Raw genomic sequence first — 20464 nt, 5'->3', positions numbered from 1 at the left:
GATGGCATCATGAGGTAGGAACATTATCTGGATATAGACAAATCCACTAATTTGTATGCTTGTCCACATACTTTAGTATATACAATTTAAATAATTCAAATACTGAGAAATATTCTACGCAATTTTCTGGGGTGAAGATTATATTATTTTATACTAAAACAATTGCTCTGAGAAAGAGATTTTGATCAACAAGGAAGATTTTTCTCAAAAGAGTAGGGGTGAAAATCATTGACACCCCTAAAGATTCTTATAACTGAAATAGCCAAAAGTTTAGTATTTGGTCCCATATTCCTGGAATTCAATAGTTACATCAAGCTTGTGACTCTACAAACTTGTTGGATGCATTTCAGTTTGTTTTGGTTGTGTTTTCAGATTATTTTGTGCCCAATAGAATGATAAATAATATATTGTGTCATTTTGGAGACACTTCTATTGTAAATAATAACAGAATATGTTTCTAAGCACTTCTACATTAATGTCGATGCTACCATAATTATGGATAATCCTGAATTAATCGTGAATAATGATGAAAGTTACAGAGGGTCAAAGATCATAATAGTGAGAGGTCAGCGTGACTTGAATTAATATCCATGGGGCAACCATTGTAACACTCTGACATATTAAGCAATACACACAGGGCCTATTCTCAATTAGATTTGCTCAACTCCTCCATCCTCTGTCCTCTCTCGCCTCCTTTTGAAAACGGTCAAGGGTAATCAGCTGTAAGGAGAGGGAACATGGACGAAAATGCGCTTGTATGAAATGAGATTCTGCTTCTCCACTCGCACGTATCAGACAAATGTCGTTTGTAGGTGTGGATCTCAAAATAAATGTGTAAAGTGCTTAAAACAAATTAAGTTAGTTGTGCACAACACTTTATAGATAAAAACAATATGCTACTTATTGTTTTAAACGTGTGCATGCTTTCTCCTCTGACAAAACAAAAGCTGAATCAAAGGGGGTGTGGCAGATTTCAAAACACTTCCGCGAAGGACTCAGGTAGGGTATACATGACCGTCCTCGATGAAAAGTGGCTTTTGAGGAGCGGAGGGCCTTTTCTCATTTGGACAAGTCTATCCTCCGCCATCTCTCCTCCGTCCTTTCTCCTCTGTGACCTAGAAAACAATAAGTGGTCGAGTGGTTGAGGATAGTGCCAATTCGTTATTAGGCAAATGTTTGATGGTCCTCCCCTCATCGATAGCCTCCTTTTGGCGAGGAAGTACAATTGTACAGTGGTAGAAAATATACCCAACTGTCATACTTTAATAAAAAAAAGTAAAGATACCTTAATAAAAAATGACTCAAGTAAAAGTCAACCCGGTAAAATTCTACTTGAGTAAAAGTAAAAAAATATTTGGTTTAAAATATACTTAAGTATCAAAAGTATAAATCATTTCAAATTCCTTATATTAAGCAAACCAAATGGCACCATTTTCTTGTTTTTTTAATTTACGGAAAGCCAGGTGCACACTCCAACTCAGACATCATTTACAAACAAAGCATTTGAGTTTAGTGAGTCCGCCAGATCAGAGGCAATAGGGATGACCAGTTCAGTTGATAAGTGAGTGAATTTAACTATTTTCCTGTCCTGCTATGCATTCAAAATGTAACAAGTACTTTTGGGTGTCAAAGAAAATGTATGGAGTAAAAAGTACAATATTTTCTTTAGGAATGTAGTGAAGTAAAAGTAGTCAAATATATAAATAGTAAACTACAGATTCCCCAAAAACGACTTGAGTAGTACTTTAAAATATTTTTACTTAAGTACTTTACACCACTGCAAGTGTATGCTACCTGAGTCCTTCACCGAAAAGTTTGGAAATCTGCCACACCCTCTTTGAATAAGCTACTGTTTTCTCAAAGGAGAAAGCTGATTGAGGCACAATACAAAAGCAACCGACTCCATGTTTTGCAATATAACCATGCAGTCATTTCCGTCAACCTCTGTACTCTACAGTGACAAGTTCACCAGCAGCGACTGAATTTAGAGCAAAACTATCTGGATAGTGCTGCCACCCTCAGGAGAGATACTGCAATGGCAGACTACATAAGGAGCAAGGTGTCTGTGAAAGCCCCTCGATACTGCAGTTTGTCATGAAATAGTGTCAACCCATCCATAAGAGAAGAGCAGCGACCAACCTGAGTGACTTTCTCAGTGACCCCGTGTGTGCGGTCCATTAGTTTACAGGGGGCGATGATGTCAATCTCTGCAGATGGGAGGGCCACCAGGGGGTCTGGCCTGTTGTCCAGTGGGTTGAGCTGGGTCACGTGACTTAAGGTCCGGAAGCGGATGAGGTTCGGGTCAGACGTGGAGTCAGATGTAACATTATGCAGACTGGACTTCATTCCGCCTGAGAAGGAATAAATATAGATGGATATTTAATTGCCTGTGACTTAAGAGTTGAATGTGCTGAGTACAAGATACAGTATAAGGAGATATTGAACAGATGGAACATAAATGTAAGACAAGCATTAATCAATTACATGTTCTTTGATCCTAAAATTTTGTTATGCCACCCGCGCCCCAAACCTCCTTCGTGTGTCCCATACATGTCCTCTACCTGCCCCTGTCCCTGTCCTTGCCACCATGCACATCCGTATCTCTGTCTCCTGCCCATGACCCCTATCCCCTGTCCCGATCTTGCCCTCTACCTGTGCTGCTGGGCCGCGTCTGGAGCTTCCCGTGCCAGCTGGACCGTCCCCTGCGAGTCTTGATGCCATCCACAGATGAGGCGTGCAGCGGGCTGCAGAGGCTCTCATAGGAGCGGCTGGGCATCACGCTGCAGTTGGAGCCACAGTCCTCGTCCACCCAGAGGCAGTGCAGCCTGGGGGAGGACTGGGAGAAGCCCATGGCCAGGGACAGGGCTTGAGGGGCATCCGAGGGGTCCCCGGTGGGAGAGACAGGGTCACCTATAAACATGCCATTTAGCAGACATTTTTATCCAAAGCAACTTACAATGAGTGCATATATTTTTGTATTTGACCGCAGTGAGAATCAAGCCCACAAGCATGTTGTTGCTAGCATGATGCTTTTGCCAACTGAGCCATACAGGACTACTCACCTCCCAGCAAGGCCCTCTGGTCTTCGTCCCAGAGTAGTACCCCGGTGCCCCCCAGCCGCCGGCGCTCTGGCAGGGACAGCAGCTTGTCCAGGGCTACAGACTCATGCCCCAGGGCAGAGAAGTCCCGCTGGTGGCCCAGCTCGGTGTCATCCTCCAGGGAATGTTTACTGTTGCTGAGGGAGCGGAGCAGGGCGGAGGGCAGACGGAACCTATGCCGACGTGCTGCAGGTCAGAGGGGAAAGGTCAGAGGGAAAAGGAGATAGGTTTCTGACTACGTTACACACCGCACCAACATCATTAGTAAAACAATGACATAATTAATTACTACACTCTTAGAAAAAAAGGTACTGAATTGTACTTAAAGGGGTACAAACGCATGTGACTGTAGTGGTACCCTGTGTCCATTGTGCCATTAGTTATAGGTACATAATTGTACCCAGTTTGAGGTTAAAAGTTTGTTCCTTTATTAATTTTTTAAAATAAGAACTAAATATATTTTTTTGTGGATTTTTCCTTCCTCTATGGGATCGGGATCGGTGGGACGGTTGAGCTAATGTAGGCTAATGTGATTAGCATGAGGTTGTAAGTAACAAAATAATTCCCAGGACATAGACATATCTGAAACAGGCAGAAAGCTTAAATTCTTGTTAATCTAACTGCACTGTCCAATTTACAGGAGCTATTATAGTGAAATAACACCATGCTATTGTTTGAGGAGAGTGCACAATTATGAACTTGACATTGTATTAATCGTGTACAACATTTTGAACAGATATACAATGGATCAGTCAAAAACTTTGCCCGTGCATTGCTGCCATCTAGTGGCCAAAATATAAATTGTCCTTGGGCTGGAATAATACATTATGGCCTTTCTCTTGCATTTCAAATAATAATAAACACATGTTTTTTTCTTTATATTATCTTTTACCAGATCTAATGTGTTAAATTCTCCTACATTAATTTCACATCTCTACAAATGTCAAAGTGTTTCCTTAAAAAGGTATCATGAATATGCATATCCTTGCTTCAGGTCCTGAGCTACAGACAGTTAGATTTGGGTATGTCATTTCAGGCGAAAATTGAAAAAAAGGGTCAGATCCTCTTTGTTATCTCTTATGTAAGCCTTTATAAAGACTTCAGAACTGAAAGCCAAAAAGCTCAACTTTTAATTAACATAAACAGAGACCACTTAAACACTTCCATTCACAGGTGGCCAAAAAGAACTAACTGAAACTAAGCCAAACTAAGCCACGCCACAAACAAACTAAGCCACGCCTCCAATGATTGTACAAAAATGTACCATTTTACACAGTACATTATCCACACATACCGGAATTGGTACCGAACAGTACCATGTGAGATCATATGTGTACCTCTGGAGGTGCATGATATGTATTTCTATCTTCTTGTACCCAAGAGAAAAATACTGTACCCTAAAAACTCTGGACCCCATTCATCACCTCAATCTCTTCCTGACTTACTATAACTAGATTTTTTTAAGGTTTTCCACACAGAGGATCTTCTTTGTTTACCTAGGGGAAGCCAGGGGATGGGCAGCTTGTTGAGCTCTCTGGTCGGGGAGCTGGGAATAGGCGGATCAGTGGGCAGCTCAAAGTTGAGGATGAACATGATCACCAAGCCATCCTCATTCTTCACTGGCACCACATCAATTTTACAGGAGAAACACATACCTGAACACAGAGACACACACACATCACCACCAAAGTGAGAAAACACCTGTATTTTAAAGCACATGAATGCATACCAAAGTTCTCCTCTAGAGAGAGACACACAACAGCAGAGGAAAGCTGCAGAGATCAGCCAGGGAGTGGCCAACTGGGAAAAAACTGGTTGAATCAATGTTGTTTCCACGTCATAAAAAAATTATCAATGTGATGGCGTTGAATCAACGTGGAAAACTGATTGGATTTGCAAAAAGTCATCAACTTAAGGGCATTTCGTATTTTTGTCCTACAACTTTGAACCTAAATTCAATGAGATGATTATATCTTTTGTTGATTTCACATTGAATTCAACAAAAATGAATGATCTGCTGTTATCATTCAATATTCAGGATAGTATTGTAATAGGCTCCATAATAACATAAACACAGGCTTTTGATGAAATTTGCAGAGAGAGATAGGCACTGACTCCTCCACATCATCTACCTGGCAGAGAGCTACAGCTATGCCAGGAGCCAAATCAATCCGGCTTCCCTCTGGAGAATGAGAGAGAGAGAGGTCACTGACTGACTGTGGAGGGATGGGGAGGAGGTAGCCAGATAACAGGTTAGCAGGAAGGACACATAGGACAGGCCTGACAGGGACAGTAGGAATATACTGTATCATCATCCCCTCCCGGATTAGAGCTCTAACATGGCCCCTTATTCTGCCTAATTCATCTCATTGAAATCACACAGTCATCTACTGCACTGCAAAACCATCTGCTACTGAACACTTTGTTCCGGGACGCACCACATCCTAAATCTATACAGATTTATATGCACATTGGTTTAGTCACCTTTTACATGTGGAGCACACCTGAGAACACTTCAATTGCTAGATATAATAGCAATGATGACTCTATCCAAAACTGAGTGAAGGTCTACAAAGGACTTTACTGAAATCATTTGTTGGAATTATAAGTGTCCATGTAGAAAAAATGACCTAAATACACTTTTAAGACTACTGGTAAAACATTTTTAAATAAACATTGGAATAATGTATGTCAAATGTTCTGTACCTGCAGGGGATCAGTATTTTACAAAGAGCCAAGGACAATTATCAGGAGCAATATGGAAACTGGATCATACTTCTCATGAAGACCACAAGCACCATATAAACCAAAATAAATGATATGATTATATCCCCCCTCCCCATCTCTCTTTTTCTCTCTCCATCTGTTTTTTTCTCTCCCCGTCAGTCTCCCCCCTTCTCTTTCTTTTTTCCACCCTACCTCTCCCTCATCACAAACTCTGAATTACTCATTGGAGATTTCTCTCTCTCGTTCTCTTCATGAAATATTTACATATTAGCCTGAGGAGAGAGCTGAACTATTGATCTGTCTGTTCCTCCACTATTTCATCTCTGTCTGCAATAACACAGGCAGGCTGTGGACAGCAGAGTTGTTCAAACCGTTTAAAACTTCGCCAAGACCAGAGATGAGAGATGCCTGACACAATGATGGATATACATGTTATTTATTTATCTGCTATTTTACCAGGTAAGTTGACTGAGAACACATTCTCATTTGCAGCAACGACCTGGGGAATAGTTACAGGGGAGAGGAGGGGGATGAATTAGCCAATTTTAAATTGGGGATTATTAGGTGACCGTGATGGTTTGTGGGCTAGATTTGGGATTTTAGCCAGGACACCGGGCTTAACACCCCTACTCTTACGATAAGTGCCATGGGATCTTTTAATGACCTCAGAGAGTCAGGACACCCGTTTAACGTCCCATCCGAAAGACCGCACCCTATGTTAGACTCAGCCAATAATACTGCTCATCTAGCCTGCCTGAATGCATATCATTAAATGATGGAGGAACAATGACAAATCAATGACAGACAGCTCTTGCATTCCAGCAGTGCCCAACTCAGATAAGCAGCTGAGAATGAGTCCGTCTGATATACACTACCGTTCAAAAGTTTGGGGTCACTTAGAAATTCCCTCATGTTTGAAAGAAAAGCACAATTTTGGTCCATTAAAATAACATTAAATTGATCAGAAATACAGTGTAGACATTGTTAATGTTGTAAGTGACTATTGTAGCTGAAAACAGCTGATTTTTAATGGAATATCTACATAGGCATACAGAGGCCCATTATCAGCAACCATCACTTCTGTTTTCCAATGGCACGTTGGGTTAGCTAATCCAAGTTCATAATTTTAAAAGGCTAATTGATCATTAGAAGACCCTTTTGCAATTATGTTAGCACGGCTGACTGTTGGTCTGATTAAAGAAGCAATAAAACTGGCCTTCTTTAGACTAGTTGAGTATCTGGAGCATCAGCATTTGTGGGTTCAATTACAGGCTCAAAATGGCCAGAAACAAAGACTTTCTAATGAAACTCGTCAGTCTATTCTTGTTCTGCGAAATGAAGGTTATTCTAACGTGAGAAACTACCAAGATCTCGTTCAACGTTGTGTATCTTCACAGAACAGCGCAAACTGGCACTAACCAGAACAGAAAGAGGAGTGGAAGGCCCCGGTGCACAACTGAGCAAGAGGACAAGTACATTAGAGTGTCTAGTTTGAGAAACAGACACCTCACAAGTCCTCAACTGGCAGCTTCATTAAATGGTACCCGCAAAACACCAGTCTCAACTTCAGCAGTGAAGAAGCGACTCCGGGATGCTGGCCTTCTAGACAGAGTTGCAAAGAGAAATAATATATTAAATATTCACAAAACCAAATTCATCACAAATGTGGACACTGGATTGGATCATTGACTGGGTACTAATGATTGATACTAGGTGTGGATACTGTTCATGAAGATGACACTTAAAGACCTCCAGTGATATTTGAACTTTTCCTGTTGAAAAGTGATAAACCAAGTATAAATACAGTAAAGCACACACACACTAAAGGGTATAAAAAATTTGTTTTGAGAAAAATAATGTTTTTTAGACAACTGCAAACTTCAAGGAGTATAGCATTCAAGGAGTTGGTTTGTTGGTGCCCGCTGATGTCATCGGCCTCCGGCCTTGCTTGAGGAACACTAGAGGAGCAATAGGGAGCAAAAGAGGAACCCCCCCCCATGTCATGAGGCACCTGGACCACCTATTGAAATGCCACTTGTGCCTTTTGTTAAGTGTTAAATGAGGTGAAAATGAGAGTAGGACTTTAAGGATTTGCCAGAATAGAGCTGGCTGTGGTCCTGGTCAAAAGTAATGCAGTATCTAGGGCATAGGATGCCATTTGGGATGTAACCTATCTATTAGAGTTAATGAGCCTTGGGGATAATTGGACAATTAATGCTAATAAAATACTGATTCTGCTCTCAGGGGAGAATCACCTTATTATCTGTGGAAGGAAGTCATCATTGTTCTCACTGAGGAGAATTAGAGATAGACACTAGGACGTGGGCCCTATTGGAAATAAGAAGTCCTCATCAATGTGAAGCCCCTAAAACAACAATTACTTTGTGTGAGGTTCTCTATTGAATACCTAAGAAAAGGAAAACAAGAATTCCTCTAAAACAGATTTTAAGACAGATCCACCTTTGGCCCATCCACACAATCCCACTGAAACACTGTTTCACTTCAACAATAGTCAAACAGTTAGATTTAGTTTGGATTCCGAGGATACCTTTGACCTGCTAAAAATGAAGCACCAATGACCACTGTGCCAATCATTCATTCAGAAATATACAGTTATATTAGAGCCTAAAAATAATCCCACCATCGAAATTTGGCTTTACGTGTCAAGTGAACACACATCTATGAAAAGTTAGACATGACTAATGTACACTCATAATAGCCATTCACAACGCCCTGTAAGTCATCATCACTCTACCTAATAATAACCTTAGGAGTCAGCCAATAATAGATCAGTGAGATTTACAGTGTGTGGGGTCATTCCTCACCCATAGAATATTAATCTGGTTGGTGTGAGTGTCTTACGTTTAGCCTTCCACAGTATCTTTCTAACATCACACTTTACACATCTCTGATGTTATTGATCTGCATTATATTTTACTTCACACAACATCAATTCAGGGCTGGGGATGTCAGAATTACCAGATAACCATGTAACCAACGGTTATGGATGAAGACCGTCATGAAAATAAAATAACTGTCATAACCGTTTAAATCAGTGGAGGCTCCTCAGAGGAGGAAGGGGAGGACCATCCTACTCAGTGAATTTCAGAAAAATGTAAATAGTAAAACATAAAAAGTGATCCTTTTTAGATAAAACTATACTAAATATATTCACGTCACCAAATAATTTATAAAACACACTGTTTGCAATGAAGGTCTATAGTAGCCTCAGAATCACTCTGTAAGGTAGCACCATAGTGTAACCGGAGGATAGCTAGCTTCTGTCCTCCTCTGGGTACATTGACTTCAATACAAAACCTAGGAGGCTCATGGTTCTCACCCCCTTTCCATAGACTTGCACAGTAATTATGACAACTTCCGGAGAATGTCCTCCAACCTATCAGAGCTCTTGCAGCATCAATTGACATTTTGTCCACCTAATCAAACGATCAGAGAATTAATCTAGTCCTGAAAGCATAAACTACAGCTAGCTAACACTGCAGTGTATAAAATGTGACTCAAAGAGAGCGAAAGACAATAGTTGAATAGTTTTGAACAAATTAATTTCTTTCAAAATGAAAGAGAAGCAAGAGAGATTTAATAGTATATATTTTTTTACTTTCACTTACTTAGCTAGCGTCGAATGCAGCTAGCTAGTTTAGCCTATTCAAACACCTGGCTCATACATAGTATCATTCTATGTTAGCTAGCTGGCGATGGCTATCCAACACTGGAACTCTTCCAAGTCATGGTAAGCTTTTGGTTTTATTAATTTATTGCCACCGGGGCCCGCTGGTGTAACTGCCAAATTGCTTGCTGCTGACTGTACACCGTACTGCATGACTGTAACGATTTACTAAAGTGTTAGTTCTAGTAGCTACAGTGCATTCGGAAAGTATTCAGACCCTTTGACTTTTTACACATTTTGTTACTTTACAGCCACCAAGACTCTTCTTAGGGTAATTGGGGGAGAAGGGCCTTGGTCAGGGAGGTGACCAAGAACCCGATGGTCACTCTGACAGAGTGCCAGAGTTCCACTGTGGAGATCGGAGAACCTTCCAGAAGGACAACCATCTCTGCAGCACTCCACCAATCAGGCCTTTACGGTAGAGTGGTCAGACGGAAGCCAGCCCTCAGTAAAAGGCACATGACAGCCTGCTTGGAGTTTGCCAAAAGGCACCGAATGGACTCCCAGACCATGAAAAACAAGATTCTCTGATGAAACCAAGATTGAACTCTTTGGCCTGACTGCCAAGCGTCACATCTGGAGGAAACCAGGCACCGTTCATCACCTGGCCAATACCATCCCTACGGTGAAGCATGGTGGTAGCATCATACTGTGGGAATGTTTTTCAGTGGCAGGGACTGGGAGACTAGATGGGATCAAGGGATGGGATCAAGGGAAAGATGAACGGAGCAAAGTACAGAGAGATCCTTGATCCCTGCTCCAGAGTGGTTAGCACCTCCGACTGGAGCGAAGGTTCACCTTTCAACGGGACAAAGACCCTAAGCACACAGCCAAGACAACGCAGGAGCGGCTTCGGGACAAGTCTCTGAATGTCCTTGAGTGGCCTAGCCAGAGCCCGGACTTGAACCCGATTGAACATCTCTGGAGAGACCTGAGAATAGCTGTGCAGCGACGCTCTCCCTCCAACCTGACAGAGCTTGAGAGGATCTGCAGAGAAGAATGGGAGAAACTCCCCAAATACAGGTGTGCCAAGCTTGTAGCGTTATACCCAAGAAGACTCACGGCTGTAATCGCTGCCAAGGTGCTTCAACAAAATACTGAGTAAAGGGTCTGAAAACTTATGTAAATATGATGTTTCAGTTTTAGATTTTTTTATACATTTGAAAAAAATTCCAAAAAACTGTTTTTGCATTGTCATTATGGGGTATTGTATGAATATTGATGAGGGGAAAAAACTATTTCATCAATTTTAGAATAAGGCAGTAACATAACAAAAATGTGGAAAAAGTGAAGGGGTCTGAATTATTTCCTAATGTATACAATTGAGCACCAAGCAATGCAATCTCCATAGACAAACATTGTCCGTAGAATGGCATTACTGAATTTCAGTGATTTTCAACTTGGCAGCGTCATAGGATGCCACTTTCCTTCAAATATCTGCCCTGCTAGAACTGCCCCAGTCAACTGTAAGTGTTGTTATTGTGAAGGGGAAATGTCTAGGAGCAACAACTGTTCAGCCGCGAGGATATAGGCAACACAAGCTCACAGTACAGGACAGCCGAGTGGTCCTTCCACATATTTTCCCCAATTTCGCACTAATGCAATTCCACAAAATATACAACATGCATAGCAGCAGATTAGCAAAAAAATGTAATAGCACATTATCCAAACATGTTGTCGCATAGAAGTCTTTAGCCTAGCGTATTTACTTCACACAAAGTCGCAATAAATTCAAAGCACGCGCATAATTGACACTGCCGGACTGCACACACAACCCGAACGCAGTTAATAAACTCTACAGGAAACCTCTACAGTATAGCCTATAAAATAACATTTACCTCTTTGAGCTGTTATTGTGACTCTTCAGACAGTCACACATTTTATAGGACAATGCACAATTCACTTCATAAGCATCTAAGTCACAGACATGAAGTCTGTGAGGAGAGCCAGCTCTCCTGTCCTAGATTCAAGGCTATTTCCCTATCCAATCCCAATACCACTGAAACACAAAATGCAGATTCCTGTCTCACATGAAAATTCCTAACTTTATTCTGTAATCCATAGGTTGTAATGCATTATCAAAGCACGTCTCTCGCCTATGCATGTCAAAACACAGCTATATCAATTTCCCCGCTGTCTCGTCCTTGCTGCCCATGAGAGCTTCACTAGAGAATGTGTGAATAACAAACGGTTTGAGAGTAGATATGGATATGTTTAAAACAGAGTTGGTCCTCGTTAAGAATAAGATACCTTCCCACTAGGCACAGACATCAGTTCAACGTTGGTTCAATGTAATTTCATTGAAATGCCATGTGAACAACGTTGTTTACACCAGTGTGTGACCAGTGGGTTGATATTTAAACTATTTCCACTCTTCATCTTCATCTACAGTATCTGTATAATCATCAGCAAGATTTTTGCCAAATATAGGAGGTATTCTGTCTCGAGGTGCGCTTTATGTGTCCTGAGCGTGCTTTGTGTCGAGATAACCTGCTGCTGGAATGCGCTGAATTAATAGAGGAATGTGATATCGCTCTGAATTTATGAACGGCCTGTCTCGCAATTCACAACAATGTCATTCGTGAGAAAAGATACTCTATCATTACTAAATATTAGTTGAATTTGCTCTGAAATCTTTACATAGTGGCGCGGCCAAGCCGACAAGGTGGCACAGCACCCATCTCGAGAGAGCTGACGCTTAAACCGATTAGTAAAAACCTAATACTGACCATTACCTTAACCAAACCCTCAACCCTGACCCTAACCCTAATTTTATAAATTCTGAAATGAAATATAGATTTGGGCGTGTGTCTTTATAGCCATTGAGAATTGAACCTCTGCATTTTTTGAGCTTCGACGCTGCCATTGGACATGACTCAACACAACCGCAACACAGGCAGTATAGCAGCTTTCACTGATTTAAAAGGAAGCATTCCCTCCCTGTCTGATGACAATGCCGGATGCCCCCCTGGCTGTAGTGTAGCAGAGACGTGATTTGGGGAGAACCCTGGCATTGTGACCATATTGGTTTTGAATGGGCACTTCCGATTTTTGCGGGATAAATATGAATTATTTTCGGTATTGAACCTTGGTGGATTTTCAGGAAAATATGAATCCCTATATGTCTATATGTCTATGCAACTTTATTTTGTTTTACACAAAATGGTCTCAAATGTTTAAAAACACCCTCCACGGCATTCAGCGTGTTTATTATGAAGCTGAATGTCAAAACGGTCAAGTGAACCAAAGAGAGTAATTAAGGGGAGAGACTGGGGAGCTCAGCTCATCATCAGACCTAAATCTAAAAAGGTCTCCCAGGCCTCTCTCTCTCTCTCTCCCCCGCTCTCCCTGCCTTCCGCAGGTCTTGGAATGGGAGTGAGATTCTAGAGTTACGTTCGGGACAGGATGGGACAAAATCGGGCAGCATAGGAATAGTTATAAACTGAGGGGGCAGAGAGGTTAGAAATAGAGAGGTTAGAAATATGTAATGTGTGGAGCATTGCAACCAAAACAAAACTGTGTGTAGTCCAAATATAGTTTACTTAATAAAAATCAGAGCGATTTCTGCATATTGCACCTTTAATAAAACACATTTTCCACTAGGGTGGCTAATGCTACTTGAGCCAATCAGGTTGCAGCAGTCTTTGTACTGCAGTTTAACAGATGCTTGGTCCAGAAAGACAATTTCCATATGTAACAGTATTGCTTCCATCCCTTTCCTCGCCCCTACCTGGGCTCAAACCAGGGACTCTCTGCACACATCGACAACAGCCACCCTCAAAGCATCATTACCCATCGTGCCACAGCAAGGGGAACAATTTCTTCAAGGTCTCAGAGCGAGTGACATCACCAATTGAAACGCTATTAGCTGGCACCACGCTAACCATTTCACATCGGTTACACTCACCCCCCTTTTGACCTCGTCCTTTTCCGCAGCAACCAGTGATCCGGGTCACGGCACCAATGTAACAGTATAGCTTCCATTCCTGCCTGGGCTTGAACAAGGGATACTCTGCACACATTAATGACAGCCACCCTCGAAGCATCGTTACCCATCGCGCCACAAAAGCCGCAAGGGGAACAACAACTTCAAGGTCTCAGAGCGAGTGACCTCACCAATTGAAACGCTATTAGCGCGCACCCTGCTAATTAGCTAGCCATTTCACATCGGTTACACATACACTGCCACATAGAGAAGTCAGATTTGAAAATTCCTAATAACACATCAACTTTGTGCACAAAATGTCCATTCAATTATTCAAATAATTGTTGCAGAGGCAGATTATTTTACATTTTTATTATTCATCCAATGTCTGCCATGTTTTTGGATGATGTGATGATGTCGTCGCTGCTCGAGCTGCTCCCGGTGCACACTGTGTGCTAGTGTGCATGTGATGTTGGTCTGTATAAACCGGATGCAACCTGAATATAGACGGTCCATGAATCGGCGTATGCGAATGTGAATAGAACAACGGGTAGACATCTTGGATGCAGTCTCCAGTTCTTATTATACCTCAGTAGTGTATAGCCAGCTGCATACTTGTCTTCGGTCTCTCTTTATGTAGTGTTGCCTCCCTTGTCGTGATGTGTGTTTTGTCCTACATTTTTAATCCTAGCCCCTGTCCCTGCAGGAGGCCTTTGGTATGCCGTCATTGTAAATAAGAATTTGTTCTTAACTGACTTGCCTAGTTAAATAAAGGTTAAATGAAACATATCAAAATACAGTCCAGTTGGACACAGATGACATAATAGGAATAATAGTGTCACCAGCCAGCCGGTTGGGCTAGTGGAAACCCCCTGAGCAGGGGACAAACAGAGGAGCACTTAACAAAGGAAGTTATTTCAGATTACTACAAGTACACATGGGCATGGGACAGGGCTGATTTTAATCGGGACGGGACAGGAAAGTTCTGGGGTTATAGAACTGTTGCAGGATCGAGACAGCACGGAAAAGTTTTGACAGGACAAGACAGGAATTAATTTTCACTCCTGTGTCAACCTCTAATTCGGTATATCAGTCACCGGTATTCAACCATAGTGAGAACCCCTCTGATCGTTACAAAATAATGGTCTTTCCAATAGCTAACCTTAGAGTTAAGAAGAGATAGTCATTCAAACTACACTCTTTTCAAGAAGAAAATAACTGTACACTTAACACTGAAAGTAGTTTTGATATTGCAGTACGTTGAAATGTGACATTAGCCATAGTAGTAAAAAACAGTCGTTTCCCAAATCGGACTTCCGAGATTGGTTTATTTCAGTGACAAGCTAGTATAACAGAACCCCAGTTTAGAGTAGATACTGTTTTTCCCATTACAGAGGGACAATTTCATTACCCCATGCCCAGACGTAGTAATAAACAACTTACACTGCAGCCTGTGGCAGAAATTGCACTGCAGATTTATAATATATCCTGTTCTGCTCCTACTGTATGCATCTGTCAACGTATGACGTCAAAGAAATATCACTGAATCGTGACTTGTTTTGAAGGAGAACTTCAGGAAGGCTGTAAGCTACAGTATGTCTGGAAACTTCTAAATATTTTCAACTAATAAAATGCATACCAATACACCAATTCACAGGATAGCGTGAAGAACTCACTCCATGAGATATGTTTATACAACAACATCCTTTGTAAAATGTTGTAAAATGTATTTTACCCCCTTTTCGTGGTATCCAATTGTTAGTAGTTACAACTCTCATACGGGCTCGGGAGAGACCAACATAATTACAAAATTAGTGACCTAGAGGATGGACACTTTGATGGACGAGGTCAAGCCAACCAAGCCGCACTGCTTCTTAACACAGCGCACATCCAACCCGGAAGCCAGCCGCACCAATGTGTCAGAGGAAACACTGTGCACCTGGTGACCTGGTTAGCATGCACTGTGCCCGGCCCACCACAGGAGCCGCTAATGCACAATGAGACAAAGATATCCCTACCGGTCAAGTCCTCCCTAACCCGGACGACACTAGGCCAATTGCGCGTCGCCCCATGGACCTCCCGGTTGCGGCCGGCTGCAACAGAGCCTGGGCTTGAACCCAGAGTCCCTGGTGGCACAGCTAGCACTGCAATGTGTCCTAGACTACTGCGCCACCCGGGAGGGACCACAACATCCTTCTTAAGACAATAACAGTGTAAGAATATTTTTGGACGTGTAATATGTCCATAGCATTCTGATTTAGACCTGAAACAGGATCTCATTAAGTTCTGTTTAGTTGTGGTCATATGTCTATATGACACACGTTATTATCCTCATGGGGGCTTCCATCTCATACAGTAGCTAAAGAAATCGTAAGTAAGTAGCCTTAACTTGTGCGAGCCAGAACAACTATTAGGGCAGGAGCCTATCTCCTGTTTCTGTAGCATGAGGCAGCTTGACGTACAAGTACACCCCCTGGATAGGACCCTAGTCTATCGCAGGGCCTTACCTCAAATCTATCTCCTTAATGCTGAGTGCCAAGCGGATACGCATCAGGTCCCATTTTTTTATGTCTTTCATATGACTCGTCGAGGGATTGAACTCACAACCTTCAAAAAAACATACTTTTATCCAGAGCAAGCAGGGTTTAGTGCCTTGCTCAAGGGAACATGGACAGACTTTCCACCAGCTTTGGGGTTCAAACCAGCAACCTTCCCGTTACTGGCCCAACACTCTTAATTAACCTCTAGGCTACCTGTCACTGACACTCCAGCCACAAGTCCACTGAGTTGGTCAGCTGAAACAATATATGTAGGAAAAATCTATAACAAAAGTGATAGGAGGGCAAAAAAATTTAATAAGATATTAATGCAGAGCAGTTTTAATATTACTGTATGTGACAGATACATTTACAGTCTGATGTGAAGGAGGGTGATAGGAATGTTTCTAAAGAAAATTCTCATGAAGAAAATCCAGTATATCATATATCTCAACACACATAATATCAATTCAGGCAAATGCTCTCTTTGTACTGTATAGCCAATAAACTTTTCCAAGACAAGTGTGCTACTCTTAGCATAACTATAGTTTTAATTTTAAGATTATGTGTCTCTAATGTCCATGCTAATGTTTTAGATATATGTAAATTTTAATGTATTTTTGTCTGTGGTCTTTTTCATTATGTCACGGACCCCAGGAAGACTAGCTGTCGCCATTGTCGTCGGCTAATGGGGATCCTTATAAAAATCATAAATTACTTAATGGGTTTAATGCTCTGGTTTTAGTACAGGACATCATGATAACCAGGTCTTCAAATATGGATTATTGACTATGGTGATCCTACAGGAAAAGAGTGAAAGAGCCACAGTAACTAATTTCCTGTAATAATCACCAGATTGGCTTGGCCCTATCCCGATTTAACAGGATTTAGCATTTATCTTCCACTCCTAAACCAGATTAAGGTGCCATAATAATGACCCAAATAGAATTCATTACTCTCTTCCAAGTCTTCTGCTCTAATGCTAATAATGAGAGGATGGAATCTTCAGGAGTTCCAGTCCCAAATCTCTGTCTCGTGGATGGAAGGCAGCCAAAAGACATGGTGCGAAAACACGCTGCTCCCAAATTGAAAAGCCAATTACACACAAACCACAGGAGAGATAGACGACCAGTGTAATGTGCCAGTGTGTCCTTGTGCTTCATGTGGTGCCTCACACAGAGAAGCAACTAGGGAGGCATTACTACCATATCAATGTGCTTTAGCTGGGGGAGGTTGTGTAGGCACTGAAACCCAACTATAGTTACACTTCAGTACAGCTAACTAGACACTAAATATTGACTCAACATAGGATGTTAACGGAAATGATTTATCCTCTCTCTATGTACATTTGAAGTCAGAAGTTTACATACACCTTAGCCGAATACATTTAAACTCAGTTTTTTACAATTCCTGACATTTAATCCTAGTAAAAATTCCCTGTTTTAGGTCAGTTTGGATCACCACTTTATTTCAAGAATGTGAAATGTCAGAATAATAGTAGAGAGAATTATTTATTTCAGCTTTTATTTCTTTCATCACATTCCCAGTGGGTCAGAAGTTTACATACACTCAATTAGTATTTGGAAGCATTGCCTTTAAATTGTTTAACTTGGGTCAAACATTTTGGGTAGCCTTCCACAAGCTTCCCACAATAAGTTGGGTGAATTCTGGCCCATTCCTCCTGACAGAGCTGGTGTAACTGAGTCAGGTTTGTAAGGCCTCCTTGCTCGCACACCCTTTTTCAGTTCTGCCCACAAATTGTATATACGATTGAGGTCAGAGCTTTGAGATGGCCACTCCAATACCTGGACTTTGTTGTCCTTAAGCCATTTTGCCACAACTTTGGAAGTATGCTTGGGGTCATTGTCCATTTGGAAGACCCATTTGCGACCAAGCTTTAACGTCCTGACTGATGTCTTGAGATGTTGCTTCAATATATCCACGTAATTTTCCATCCTCATGATGCCATCTATGTTGTGAAGTGCACCAGTCCCTCCTGCAGCAAAGAACTCCCACAACACGATGCTGCCTCCCCCCATGCTTCACGGTTGGGATGGTGTTCTTCGGCTTGCAAGCCTCCCCCTTTTTCCTCCAAACATAACGATGGTCATTATGGCCAAACAGTTCTATTTTTGTTTCATCAAACCAGAGGACATTTCTCCAAAAAGTACGATCTTTGTCCCCAGGTGCAGTTGCAAACCGTATTCTGGCTTTTGTATGGCGGTTTTGGAGCAGTGGCTTCTTGCTTGCTGAGCGGCAGTTCAGGTTATGTCGATATAGGACTTGTTTTACTGTGGATAATATAGATACTTTTGTACCTGTTTCCTCCAGCATCTTCACAGGGCCATTTGCTGTTGTTCTGGGATTGATTTGCACTTTTTACACCAAAGTACATTCATCTCTAGGAGACAGAACGCGTCTCCTTCCCGAGTGGTATGACGGCTGCATGGTCCCATGGTGTTTATACTTGCGTACTATTGTTTGTACAGATGAACGTGGTACCTTCAGGCATTTGGAAATTGCTCCCAAGGATGAACCAGACTTGTGGAGGTCTACAATTTTTTTCTGAGGTCTTATCTGATTTCTTTTGATTTTCCCATGAAGATAGGCCTTGAAATACATCCACAGGTACACCTCCAATTGACTCAAATGATGTCATTTAGCCTATCAGAAGCTTCTAAACCCATGACATCATTTTCTGTTATTTTCCAAGCTGTTCAAAGGCGCAGTCAACATAGTGTATGTAAACTTCTGACCCACTGGAATTGTGATACAGTGAATTATAAGTGAAATAATCTCTGTGTAAACAGTTGTTGGAAAAATTACTTGTGTCATGCACAAAGTAGATGTCCTAACCGACATGCCAAAACTAGTTTGTTAACAAGAAACTTGTGGAGTGGTTGAAAAACGAGTTTTAATGACTCCAACCTAAGTGTATGTAAATTTCCGACTTCAACTGTACACAATATACTATACACAGCTGTTTTGACTTTGAGCCCAGTTTGAAAGGACAATACATCCAATAATTTACTAGAAGCACAACAATTAGCATGCATTTAATTGATTGCTACTACTTCAAACTGCTAGTAGTAATCTAAATGCAGATTGCTTTCTTAAAAATACTCATCCCAGTACAGCGAGATGAGATGTCATCATATCCAAAGTTACCTTGAGCCTCAATCATCCTGGAAGAAAGCTTTACTGTGCTGTAACTTTACACTATCATATTTCAAAGCATATTAAATTGGGCTTGTTCTACAATCCAAAGAGATTTAGGCAGCAGGGAGATGCTAACCTGAGCTTTGTTGTGCTTGAACTGGGCCCAGAAGACAGCATTCACAAAATCCGGATACATTTTGGAATAATTCCCCTGTTAGTCCTCCGCAATGTAATTCACAACAAAATCAACATTAAGCTGCTGCGACATTCTTGACAGAAAAAAAAACAATCCAATTACCCCCCCCCCACACAAAAAAGAAAAACACCCGGTGCATCTATCATTTACGGAGCATACTCTCAGGGGGTTAACTAGGATTAAACTGAGGATGTAGTGAACACCAAGGTTATCTCCATAGCCATTAGGGTATTCCAGCTATATTCTACAGTATTATCTACACCTTTAGCGAGGTCATTACTCCAATCCCCTCAAGGAGATCTCAGTCACTCAGGAACTCACTAAATGGGCACCGTATTCTGATCCTCAACATTATATGGCTCAAAGGTGTAAAATAAATACATCAGTTGCCTGCAACTTTTAAATGCAAACACATTGCAGCGTTACCAGGTTTGACACTGATTTCCGGGGATTTCCTTTCTGAGAATATGTTTACTGATTTGCGGCAGGTAGCCTAGTGGTTAGAGCATTGGGCCAGTAACTGAAAGGTTGCTAGATTGAATCCCTGAGCTGCCCCTGAACAAGGCAGTTAACCCACTGTTCCCAGGCCATCATTGTAAATAAGCATTTGTTCTTAACTGACTTGCCTAGTTATATAAAAATGTTTGTCGTCAGTATATTTGAGTTCCTGGAATGAATTAATACTCTGGTGGGTAATTCACCTGTGTTTTAATAACCTCTCATGAGAGATGAACTGTGAGGACTGAGACACACTGTGCCAAATGTTTTCTTGTTTACAAAGACCATTTCAATCTAGTCAGAGTTTAGGTATATTAGTAGGGTCTCTCACTGTGTATATGATGAGATCATCGATTCACCTGCCTGCTTGAGAGCTTGGCTGGCTATGAACTCCCTGATCTTAACTAACGAATGACTGAATCCAATGCCTATGCATGCTGTGCCACTGTTATTAAATTTACCTCAGTCTACATTGACACAGACTGTTATGCAAAAGGATTTATAATTACGAATGTATTAATCTCTCGTAAAAAATGAACACCTACGTACAGTATAAGTCTCCAGCACACAAAAAGTTAAATCTGCCCTTTACATGACACAATACTGTCTCCCGCCCCCTGCTCTGCTCCTCCTAGC

The 20464-nt window shown here is 41.5% G+C and overlaps 1 protein-coding gene across 1 annotated transcript in view; it reads right to left on the bottom strand.

Moving 5' to 3' along the window:
* Positions 1-20464, bottom strand: part of LOC112260535 (potassium voltage-gated channel subfamily H member 6-like) — a 79542-nt gene that overhangs the window by 52184 nt on the left and 6894 nt on the right. The window contains exons 4-7 of the mRNA XM_042328798.1: positions 4595-4753; positions 3063-3284; positions 2653-2910; positions 2140-2351 (exon numbers count right to left, since the gene is read on the bottom strand). Coding sequence (XP_042184732.1) covers positions 2140-2351; positions 2653-2910; positions 3063-3284; positions 4595-4753 — 851 coding nt within the window. The remainder of the gene's footprint in view (positions 1-2139; positions 2352-2652; positions 2911-3062; positions 3285-4594; positions 4754-20464) is intronic.

The sequence above is a fragment of the Oncorhynchus tshawytscha genome, linkage group LG10, assembly GCF_018296145.1.
Source record: "Oncorhynchus tshawytscha isolate Ot180627B linkage group LG10, Otsh_v2.0, whole genome shotgun sequence".
Taxonomy (NCBI): Eukaryota; Metazoa; Chordata; class Actinopteri; order Salmoniformes; family Salmonidae; genus Oncorhynchus; species Oncorhynchus tshawytscha.
Note: the sequence above shows the minus strand (reverse complement) of the source record. Positions and strands in the feature narration are given on the sequence as shown.